This window comes from Echiichthys vipera (genome assembly GCF_963691815.1).
Source record: "Echiichthys vipera genome assembly, chromosome: 3".
In the NCBI taxonomy this organism is placed as follows: domain Eukaryota; kingdom Metazoa; phylum Chordata; class Actinopteri; order Perciformes; family Trachinidae; genus Echiichthys; species Echiichthys vipera.
In genome coordinates, this window is record NC_139828.1 from 25,363,198 (window position 1) to 25,375,620 (window position 12,423).

At 44.3% G+C, this 12,423-nt stretch overlaps 1 protein-coding gene across 1 annotated transcript; it reads left to right on the top strand.

The window, feature by feature from the left end:
* The first annotated feature begins 1,631 nt into the window (after positions 1–1,631).
* On the top strand, positions 1,632–12,168 carry ndnf (neuron-derived neurotrophic factor). The gene is made up of 4 exons (XM_083911242.1): positions 1,632–2,032; positions 8,161–8,355; positions 8,796–8,920; positions 10,040–12,168. The coding sequence occupies exons 2-4, from the start codon at positions 8,162–8,164 to the stop codon at positions 11,434–11,436; spliced, it is 1,716 nt and encodes a 571-aa protein (XP_083767368.1). The 5' UTR covers positions 1,632–2,032; position 8,161; the 3' UTR covers positions 11,437–12,168.
* The last annotated feature ends 255 nt before the right edge of the window (positions 12,169–12,423 follow it).

The following is a 12,423-nucleotide window of genomic DNA, read 5'->3' on the forward strand; positions in this document are numbered from 1 at the left end:
CTACAGTGTCGTTATGGTCATTGCCCGGCTGCAATGATGATGTAGAAAGCATAGATGCAGAAGACCTCGAAACACTGACCAATCAGAGCAGACTGGGCTTTTTCAGGAGGGGGTCTTAAAGAGACAGGCGCTAAAACGGAGTGTTTCAGACAGAAGGTGAATACAGGTATATTCAGACAGACAGGATGAAAAAAATAATGTGTTTTTTGAAGATTAAAGCATGTAAACATCGCCTAGTAGAAACCCCCAAAATACAAGTATGAACCTGAAAATAAGCGTGATATGAGAGCTTTACAAATAAAAAGGCCTACAAACTAATGTGTGATCTAACTGACGCTGTAGTTCAGTTTTCAGACTCCATGTAAATACTGTACTGTGTGCAGTTAACTGAGGATCGAGTGGTCACTTTCTCTCAGTTAAACCTGTATGCAGCAATAAAGTCAAATCTCCCTTTTTCCCCCTGAACACACTGTAGCAGACGCTAGATGACGCTGTTGCACCAACACTTTGTGCAGCTTCTCATTCCCAGCAGTCTGCTGTAAAACAATTCTGCTATAGCTACTGATAAGAATAACTTTTTTGTTGAAAATATAGAGGGAAAAAAATCTGAAATATATAACTGCAGTGTTTTTTCTTAATGTTCTCTATAAGTAATCTGTCATGAATGGGTTAGTAAGGGTGGATTTCACATTACTCATATGTTTGATACCTCTAACTTTTCATCAGTGTCCGTGTGAATACATCATTGACAGGTTAAATTGATGGCGAGCCAGATTTAACTTGCAGATAAGACGTCATCTATGCAGGTCCTGTAGGAAGCTGCAACCTTCAGCCGTTCCCGCGTGGAAATCGGCAGCTACATGACATGACAGACGGTTCTCGTTGGGAGGACGCAGCAGGAAACGGCAGCATCCTCTAAATCTTGATTGCCTGCTCATCAGACATGGACCCCCCATCACCAAGTCATAAATTCGGGGCACTTAAGTTCCGAGACAGTCAGTGGCTGTTATCTTGGATAAATATTTGCTTCCCTGGGCTTCAACCCAGGAAAAGACAACAGCACTAATGTCTCACTGGGAATTCCCACAGTTGATCAGCATTAGTGAAGGCCCGTGTGTCACAATGCACTTCCCTTAGTGAAAGACTATGGCCATCATTAAAGTTGCTCTGCAGAGGAAGTGTCTCATGATCGTGTTGTGCACGCCCAGGTATCAGGGCCCATGATAAAACTTGCCTACACGCTGTAGCCCCGAGGGTTGCGTGACTTCTACAAGGCGCTACTGCCCAAAGTAATAATTTCCAGGGAGCATCAGAGTAAACAGCTCGGAAATAAAAAAGTAAAAGGGGGGAAACCCCACTGTCTTTAGATTTATGCTCTGGTGACATCTGCCTTGTCTGTTTTTATCAGCAACACTGAGCCCAGTCTGCTCCTAGTGTGATTTAAACTAAAGTTATTTGACTTTGAGAACATAAACTATGAAGAATCCAGGTGCTGTGTGTGCCAGATTCGTCCCTCGGCGGTAAGAGTTGGAGGGCCAGTGAATCTGCTTGGTCCCTGATTTTTTTTTTTTTTTTTTGCGTGAGTGGGCTGGTTCTGTCTTGGAGGCTTCCTACAGAGAGCGCAGGGAAGAAGTTCGCACCAGTTTTGCCTCCAATCCAGTGGAGGTTTCAATAGCAGCGGCGCGGCAGGGGAGGGACGCACTGCCAGCACTCAGGATACCCACGCACACACACACTCTCTCTCACACACACTCCTGCCCACTAGAGACCAGTTAAATCCGCAAGAAAACTGCAAACACACACCAGAGCAGTCGCCTAATCCAATTGATAGGCACCAACAATAGAAGTGAAAACTGAGGGAACTACTGGACACTGTAGAGGACAACTTGCATTTTGATTTTTCTTTCCAATCGCTTCAGTTGCACGGCACTTCTTTTTTCTTTTTCTTTTTTTGAATCTTGGTGATATCAGAGTGACTTTGAGAGAGCAAGAAGCGCCATCCTTCAGACAACTTCGTTTCATATTCTGAAAGGTAAGATAAAGATTGTGTTTGTTCCCCCCGCATGGTCTTGCGTGTATCGGTGCGTCCGATCCAGAGCTTCTGGGGAATTATAAGATCGGGGGAAAAGAAAAAACTTTCTCTTCTTTTCTTTGAACTTTTCTATGGTTCTAATGTGCATAAAAAAACGCCATATAAATTCAGAGCCGGACTCCGCGAGTAAAGTGGTGCCTTTGAAACGGCTGCCAGAGAGAGAAAGAGAAGGGAAGAGGTTTTGCGGTTTACAACTCCGGGAAGTTAAAAGTTTCAAACACATTTCAGTCAAGCCCGACATCGCATGTTTTTTAATCTTAGCTTATTTTGGCTTTGGGCTGCAGCCTAAATTACAGCGCACGGCACGGTGCTGATGAGGACCGTCAAACTGATGAACTTTAGAAAATCCTCTTGCTTTTGTGCTTCCCGATGGTTCCCATGCTCCAAGGGGTGACACAGCAGCACCCAATACGGCGATGTATCATTACGCGCAGTGGTTCTAACGCCCTGTGCGCTGTTCTTTCGGCAAAGTGCAAAACGATTTAAAACAAGACAAAATATACCCACTGCGCCGTGCAATTTGGACACATATTGTTTCATCGTGTCACCCTTGGGTGCTTTTACGCACCTGTAAGACCCCGTGGTGCGCCTAACGAGGAGCATTTCCATATTGTAATCAGTTTGTTCTCATTAAAATCACTCAAGGCAGATTCATGACAGTTTAGCTCATGTTGGGAGTTGTTTTCCCCCATCCGGTCCATGTGAGAGCTTCTCCCTCTCAGTCGGTTTTTAATGAGAGACATACCCGGAGTGGGGATTTGAATAACTGTATTTAGTAGCGGGGTGAAGCCACACTGCCTCCCGTCTACTTTCTCAGGAGAATGAATCATGAACAACAAAAAAAAAGTCTGAAAATGGGAAGGTCTGCGTCGCATACCGTAACTAAACCGTGATTTGCATATGAAAACTCTCTGGCTGAAAGAATTCCGCCAGTGTTGCTATAGCCGTGTGTGCGACCGGAGAAGTGACAGGCTGCGGTGTGTGTGTGCATGGATACAGATATAAATATATATATAAATATACGGTCTCCTCCGCGCTGCCGTTTGTCACACATCCAGAGTCACTGGTGGAAGATTAAGAACTTTTTTTTTCTTATTTCCTTGTTAAATTATTCATCATATCCACGCACCCCTTTCCCCCCAATCCCCGGGCACATTCATTTTGCAAAGCCCCTCATTATGCTACCCTCAGATAGACACAAGCGGCTCACACTAGCTGCTGGATGAACAGGCTTTCTGTGCTTCCCCAAGCACAACATAACGGATCATGATTGACTCATTTCCCACGACGCAGCCAGGCCCTTGCATGTGTGCCCTGGATGATGGGCAGTGGGTGGATGACTTTCCCATGGGGCATTTTCTCTTGTAATCTTTAATCACCCTCGCAGCCACAATGCCAGCACATCAGTCAGAGCCACCAACACTCCCCCCACCCCTCAATTCTATCTGAATGTTTTTTGAGGCAGAAAGCGGCCCTTCGACCTGACCCTCCTCATAGAGACATTCCAGGATGCAGTGCTAAATGCAAGCTCCAGAGATGGAGCTATAAAGAAGCCAGAGAGAGGGGAGGGGAGGGCCAGAAGGAAAGGAAACTGGGCTCTCCTTTTTATCATGCAATGGTGCCAGCTTTCGTGGTTCTGATAATGTGTATAGTTCAGAAACTCAAACTGTGAATGATGTTGTGGATGGCGAGGAGACACATTCTGAGTGATGATTTAGACTTATACACAGAGCGGAGATGAGGAATGTAATGGTTTGCACACACACACACAGAGACACACAGACACACAGACACACAGACACACACACACACACACACACACACACACAGAGACACACAGACACACAGACACACAGACACACACACACACACACACACACACACACACACACACACACACACACACACACACACACACACACACACACACACACACACACACACATCTATAAGGAGGTACACACACAAACACACGCCCGATAAAAATCTCCATTCTTGGATCGGAGCACTCACCACAGTCTCTACCAATTCATTAATGAGCTGTTTAGCTGTCCAAGAGCACCAGACCTGATTTGGTTTTGGCCTGCCTATAGAACAGGTCCAGGTCCTGTGTGGTTCCATCCTTGGCTCCTAGCCCCCCATATGCTCCACTCACTCCAATCCCCACATTGGCCCTGAAGTGACAGCAGTGATGGAGCTTGTTGCTGAGGACCCACCATAAATCTGCCTTCAGACTTCCTCAACGAAAACACACGCAGGCTTCAGGTCCTGCGAGCCCTGCCAGGCGTCTTGTTGGGTGGAATCCGAAATGTCTCTTTATTTGTGTTGAAATTAAACTGTCTTTTATTCTCTCCCGTTCTGTTAATGAGCTCCATGTGGCAGCAGGCAGGAGGCTTATCCATCCTGACAAGGAGCTGGAGGGAAGGAGAGAGAGAGAGCGACCGGTTAAACAAAGTGAGGGGAGAAAGGGGAGGTCAGGGGCAGTTTGGTGCACACATGCACGTACACGCGGGCGCACTCACACACATGACGGGGCTGGGATGCTTGCGTGTGTCCTGCGCCGGCTCCATGCATGGAAATGGTTTGCCTATAACCTGCATGTTCGTGCTGGAAGTACACTCACACACAGAGTTGATCAGGTGGATGAAAGCTGTGGCTGAATTGTTGCTTTAATCATGAGTAGATTGTGAATGATTTTGCAGTTGATGAATGTCCCTGAAAATATTGAGTCCATCTGGGAGATGTAAAGACTAAGTGTGAACATTTTGTTTTGACTCTGTACACAATTTGATAGTAATGACCCCAAATTAGAGCAGGGTCAAAGCTGTTATAGAAGTAATTCAAATGAAGGGATCACACAGGAAAAGAAGGGGGGTGCAGGCTTTTTTTTGGTGTACTTTCCATGTAATAATTGAGACTGTAGATGCGTCAAAGACGGCCATGGGAAAGAAGATCATCACAGTTTCCTCTATTGGGGAAACCATTGCAAGCTGCATTTACCCTTTAATCCTATTTCACAGATTCCACAACTTGCCAATTAGAATATGCAGGATGTTTTCCACCCACAATGCTTAGGAAATTCCACTAAAAGTGAAACAAAAACCTATAAATGTATAAATAAACAGATAAAAAGCAACAGTAAAACAAAGTTGACACGATTGCGGGTGACCTTGCCTTTAAATTATCCGTTCCTCCACTTGCGATCATACATTTTTCCCCGTTCTAATTAAACATTAGACTTTATTTGTTCCAGATGCAGCTTTTCTTTTGTGTTATTTTGGTAAGGGAACTCTGTGGCATGAGAATGGTGCAGGCCAGCATGTAAAAGCAGATCCAAAGCAGCCTGTGTTGACTCTGCGCTGGTCCATGCAACCGCGGTGACCCGACACTGCTGCTCTAATATTCAGATGTCATCTCTCTGCAGTATACAGTATATATTGTGAATACAGACAGAGTGGTTCAGCCCATGGGGGAGAAGTGAAAGGTTCAGTCATAAGGTTTAAATCAGTAGTGTCACATGTGAGGAGCACATTGAAAGCACACATCAAATGTGCTAATGACAGCAGTGATAAAACTCTTACTGTATGAGTGATTGCAGACATTATGTGTAATGACATCAGTGTGGTGCACAAAGCTGGTCGGGGATGAGGACCCTCGCTGTGTCTGGGTGGTGTTTGGGGATGTTGCAATGAAAGACAGCTCTGAGCAGCTCTGTACATACCACCTCAGCGCTGTCTTGAGTATTAATAGACATGTCTTTGTTCCAAGTGACACGCTTCTGAAGTGGAATGAGACAAGCTGAGGCGATAAGGATCTCCACTCTCTATGTGTGAGTCAAACCTCAAAGTACCACTTAGGGCGGCTTTCCTTTTGCTCTCTGAAGTTTGGCGGTCCGAAGGCGGGCTGGGTTCAGACAACGGCAGAGTCGGAGACACTGACAGGAGCTGTCAAGGACTTTTACCCCTGCTTGTGTTTGTAAAGGACGATAATGCAGAAATGAAGGCGCGTTTGTAGTGTGGAGGTTCGTTCGAGGCCTGAGTCCTCTGGTTTTACTTACCTGACCCTGTTTAGGGAGGACATGAGCTAGGAGAAAAGACAGAGATTAAAGTTAAACGGCTGTTCTGTACATGCACAAGTGTGAAAAAACCTGTTAATGAAAAAACTGTGATCAAGGGGAAGAGACGGACAAGGGAGGGTGAGCAGAGGAAGGGGGAGGGAGAGGGGTCATTAAAAGGACACCATCTCGCTTGCAGTAAATGGCAGTAAAGTATCTGGCTAATCTGCCATCATTATACTGATTAAATCACCAGGGATTTGGCGTTCCCATCAGCTGCAATCAATGGGGCAAAATCAATAGACAGGGGATACGTGAGAGGCTCTCAGCCACGTCCTGAGCCACAGCTCCATCTGTGGACTGCACCACTAAACATTTTTATATTAGCATCAATAAAATTTAAATGACATGGATTTGGGGATTTTTATATTAAGCGTTTTATGAAATAGTGCGGTTCCCTGGAGTTCCTAGCAATGTCTTTCCCTTCACACGTCTGTATTTAAATCTAATCCCCCTCCTGCCTCTCTGTGGCCAGGAGCTCTCATTCACTCTCTCTTTGCTTTTGTTCTCTCTCTCATTGATTCACTCAAACATGGTGTCGGTGCAGTCACCCAGTTTTAATGTTAAATGTTCATTTAGGTTAAATAAAAAAACTAAAAGGAAAAGTAGACAAAATACATTTTTAACATCAAATAAAATGTGTACCAATATGTACCAATTAAAGAAGAACCCTATTAAGGACACTGTAATGTCTGTTGCACTACCTCAGTGTTGCCAAATAACCCACTGAGAACAGTTTTTCTCTTTTAGAATGAAAGTAAAGAAAAAAACAAAAACATTCCATTGCAAAAGTAGTTATTTTGGACACATTGTAACTGAGTTTGAGCCACTTATATTGTTTGGTAAGGTTAGTAAAGAAATCCTCATCGAAAATCGACATTTTGAGAAATACACTTATTGTCTTGTCGAGAGTTATAGGAGGAGTTTTATACACTCTCATGAAACAGGGTAACAGGTAGCCTGGCTTTGTCCGAAGATAACGAAAAACACCTTCCATTTGTTTTCTTGTATCATTAAGTCGCTTTTGGTGTTTGGCGCATATTTGTTTTCTTGCTGAGAATTAAATGAGGAGATTAATACCACTCGCATATCTATACATGAAATATAAAGCTAGTGACAGCAGTCGAGTAGCATAGTTTAGCATAAAGACTGGAAGCAGGGAGAAACAGCTATCCTGGCTTTGTTCAAAGGTAATAAAATAAAATAAAAAAGAATCTTGTATTATTACGTTATGTTTGGTTTTACTGTAAAGGAATAGTTTGACATTTTGGGAAGTACACCCATTGGTTTTCTTGCCATGAATTAATTAAGAAGATTGATACCACTCATATCTTTAGGCTAAATATTATCTTACATTTACATAGCATTAAGACTGGAAACAGGCTAGCATGGCTTTGCTAACTAAAGCTGCCTACCATTTTTTTCTTGTATTTTTAACTTATGTTTGGGTGTACTGTAAATAAATAGTTGTTTTTTTTAGACATTTTGGGAACTACACTTTTCTTGCTGAGAGTTAGCTCATGATATTGATACCACCCTCATATGTATACATTAAATATGAAGCTAAAGACAGGAGTTAATTATCATAAATACTGGAAGGGGGGGGGGGGGTAGCCCGCCTAGGCCTACCAGCACCTCCTAAGCTCACAAATTAACATGTTATATCTCATTGTTTAATTCATAGAACAAGTAAATGTAGAATTGACAGGTCTGTGTTTTAGGGAGGGTTATTTGAAGGACTATTTCTTGGACCAGAGTAGAGTTTTCTCCCTGTTGCTGATAACTCATCATCTTTTTTTTAATCATCAGAAAAGGCCTGGCTAACTGTATTCAGGCTTTATGCTAAGCTAAGCTATTCTGGTGCTAGCTTCATATTAACTGTACAGACCCCACGCTTCTGTCTCCAGGTTGTCTCCTGTAAAATAAACTGAAGTCATTTTTCTGTGTCTTTCAGAATGAGGCAGTGTAAAGGTTGGAGTGTGGTTCTGCTTGTGCTGTTGGGACTGGGAGCTTTGGCCCAGAAGCTGCCAACAAGAGATGAAGGGCTCTTCCAGATGCAGATCAGAGACAAGTCGCTATTCCACGACTCTTCAGTTATCCCAGATGGAGCCGAGATCAGTGGCTACCTGTTCAGGGACACACCCAAAAGGTAAGAGCTTCCCAGAGAAAAATGACTGAATAAATGACATAACCCTAGTGATTGAAACGGTCTACATGTTGTTTTGAGTGCAAAAAAGGCGCCCATACCACCTTCTGCTGTTGACTGATCCATAACAATCACCTAGGAATACATTAAACTTGCTGATGGCCACTTACTGTAAATTGAAAGGAAACATCAGATGCTGCTCTGGAACATGATCTATTATGTAGATCCAAAAACTAAATAATAAATGAGAAAGTCATGTTCATGTAATTGAGTGTCCGTCAGCTTAGAGCGAGACAGACCAAGGTCAGTTGTACAATAATTTTGCTGCATATTACAGTCTCCAAATGTCTGCTCATGCATTTACTCCACACATTATTTTTGATAACATCAAAATGAGATGAAGCAATGTCAGTATTGGTCCCTTTAACCTGTTATTTTCACAGGTACTACTTTGTGGTGGAAGAAGACAACACACCCCTGTCTGTGACCGTAACACCTTGTGATGCTCCTCTGGAGTGGAAACTCACTCTGCAGGAGCTGCCAGAAGAGGCCAGTGGAGAGGGATCAGGTATAATTGACATCAGGCAGCAGTGGAAGAGGTTAATGACACGTTATATGGAAATATCACTATCCCCCACACACAATTAACCTACGCAGTGATGTTAGGCTTTGTGTTTTGGTGGGTTTTAATTAAGTCACAGTCGCAGTGTCTAGTCTGACCACTTATGATGTCTGACTCGGCCCGAGCTGACGTCTATAATTTCAGAGACGAGCTCCACTCTCAATGCACTGAATCAAAGCCATTGCATCCCTTTACTTAGGCCGTCTTGGTCTTCTTAAGGTAAATCTTACTGTGCTCTGTCTGTCTGTCTTCCTTCCTCTTCTCCTTTCCTTCTCTCTGTCTTTTTTTCTTTTCTCCTTCACACTGAAACTTTCTCCATCTGGAGGGTGCCCTTTCAACACAGGAGATCTTGCCAGATGACCACAGCGGTGGTTTAGAGCGTAGATGTGTGATGTGAGCATATATTTGAATATTAAATACATCAGCACCTGCGTGTGTGTCTGTGCTCTTGTCAGATCAAATATTCCAAAATGATTTATTGGGTTGTTAAAGACATGTACCTTGCCTCAAGAGGAAAGAATTCCTCTCTAAGTAGTAGAATAATGCAGCCCCAACACACGCAGTGCCATTGGAAGTCTGACTTCACAAGATGTGTTGGGGCAATAGTTGAACTGGTGAACTTCTTTCCGTCTTTGCAGCTCTTTTTGCTTAATGTCTCTAGTGGGAGTAGATCTTTGAGCATTAATTTTTTAGTACACCACTGAGCACACTCTCTGGTTGACAAACATAATATTATGCTTGGGTTTTCTCTCTCACGTGGAAGCTACAAGGCGCCTCTTTGTAGCACAGCTTCCCCGGAAAGGCCAAGTGAATACTGGCCTGTGATCTTTGGGGATGTTTGGAGTGAAAACATGGCTGCTACGTGAGGGGCTAATCGTTTGTGAGGCTTGCAGAGCTTCATCGTGACCTCACAGCATCAACATATTAAACATTTTTAGCATGGGTGGAAATTTGTTTTCATCAAAGCCAAAAAATAAATAGAAGAACATTTTTGTAAAGGTCATGACTACATGATTGCATACAGTGTCAACAGAAGAGCTCATGTTGTGCCTATTTGTTTTCCAGGAGAGCCTGAACCTCTGGACCAGCAGAAACAGCAGGTGACCGTAGACGAGGGGACGGAGCTCTTTACCTACAAGGGTAACGATGTGGAGGCCTATGTGGCCACCAGCACGCCCTCTGGCCTCTACCAGCTGGAGCTACTGTCTACAGAGAAAGATAGCAACTTCAAGGTTTACGCAACCACAACTCCAGAGTCTGACCAGCCCTACCCGGAGCTGCCCTATGACCCTCGCGTGGATGTGACAGCACTGGGGCGTACTACTGTCACTCTGGCCTGGAAACCGACACCAACAGGCTTTCTGATGGGCCAGCCTGTCCAGTATTGTGTAGTGATCAACAAGGAGCACAATTTCAAGAGCATGTGTGCGGCTGAAGCTAAGATGAGCACTGATGACGCCTTCATGCTGGCTCCGAAGCCTGGGAGAGACTTTAGCCCTTTTGACTTTGCCCACTTTGGCTTTGTGCCCTCTGACAATGGTTTTGGCAAGGATCTTGGCCTCACAAGTAACAAGATCTCACGGACGTACGCCGCCAAGCCCAGAGCATCAGACATTCAGAAGGTGTGCATAGGCAACAAAAACATTTTCACTGTGTCAGACCTGAAACCAGACACACAGTACTACTTTGACGTATTTGCTGTGAATTCTGCAACCAACACCAGCACAGCATACGTAGGAACATTCGCTCGCACTAAAGAGGAAGCTCGTCAGAAGACAGTGGAGCTGAAGGACGGCAAAGTATCAGATGTTTTCATCAAGAGAAAGGGCAGCAAGTTCCTGCGCTTTGCTCCTGTGTCTTCCCATCAGAGGGTCACTCTGTTTGTCCACACATGTCTGGATGCTGTGCAGGTGCAAGTTAGGCGCGACGGCAAGTTGCTGCTCTCCCAGAACGTAGAGGGGGTGCGGCAGTTCCAACTGCGGGGAAAGCCAAAAGCCAAGTACCTGATCCGTTTGAGGGGCAGCAGGAAAGGGGCCTCAACTTTGAAGGTGCTAGCCACCACACGACCCAGCAGCAAGCAGCCCTTCCCTTCACTTCCAGAGGATACGCGGATCAAGGCCTTTGACAAGCTGCGCACCTGCTCCTCCGCCACTGTGGCCTGGCTAGGCACGCAGGATCGCAACAAATACTGCATTTACCGCAAGGAGGTGGCTGACAATTATGGCGAGGAGCAGCGACGCCGGGAACAAAACCAGTGCGCCGGGCCAGAGACCCGCAGGAAGTCAGAAAAGGTTCTGTGCAAGTACTTCCATAGCCCAAACCTGCAGAAAGCTGTGACTACAGAGACCATCACAGGTCTGGAGCCAGGCAAGACCTACCTGCTGGACGTTTACGTGGTGGGACACAGTGGTCACTCAGTGAAGTACCAGAGCAAACTGGTGAAAACAAGGAAATACTGCTAAATGACTCTACAAAGAATAAATCTATTATAAATATATATATTAAATAAGTTTATTTAACTCTAAGTGATATTCTACTAAGGAGTGTATACAGACTACTCACACAGCGGATGGGCCTGTGGCAGTGACTGAACTGTTTGTAGAGAGAGATATCAACCTGTATATTTATGTTTACATTTCATTGTGGCACCTCTGGGTGGCCCATCGGACGAGGTGCTTTGTTACCACGCTTGTCATCTTGACATGATGTTGCCACTGGGGATGCAGAACTTCAAAGAAGATCATCTTCCATCTTGTGTGTTTCTTTGTTGGTGCATGACATTTGCTTTTGTCTGTCATATTTGTGCGTTCCTTCAGTTTCAATTCACGTGGACCGGAGGAGATGCAGTCGCTACCCGCATTGTATAGATCTCTCACTGCATATTCACTACATGTTTTTAGGAGGAATTTAAATTATTTTATACTTTTCGTCTCTCTTTTTGATTATCTGTTTTTATTGATGACAATAATAACTGTTACGAGGAAATTCCAGTTTTATGAGGAAGTTGTCGTAGTTCAGACATTCCCTTATGTATCTCAGCCAGTGTTTGCTCTAGAGCCCATCTTGTAAATGTGTTCTGTGCTGGAGATCTGTGTTATTATCACTGTATCGCTGTGTGTGTCACATGTACAGAGTTGTCCTGCCAATATTCATGTACATAAACACTAAATATAGAACAAGTAATCCCTCTGTCACCCTGGGTGTCATGTTCTTTTGCCAAGCAGTTAACATCACAGTCATGGCTCCGAGATGAAAGAGCATTTTAGTAGACATCTAAATCAGGGTTTCAAAAGCACAACTTGATACCCCGAGTGATTTGTAATTGATAACTTGATCCCAACAATGATTTGCGACAAGAAAAGACAGACTGAGGATTAATTATTTGCTGAAAATAACCCTACTGACACAAGTGGTGCCCAGGCTCCACTAAAAATATATTAGCTCTTGGC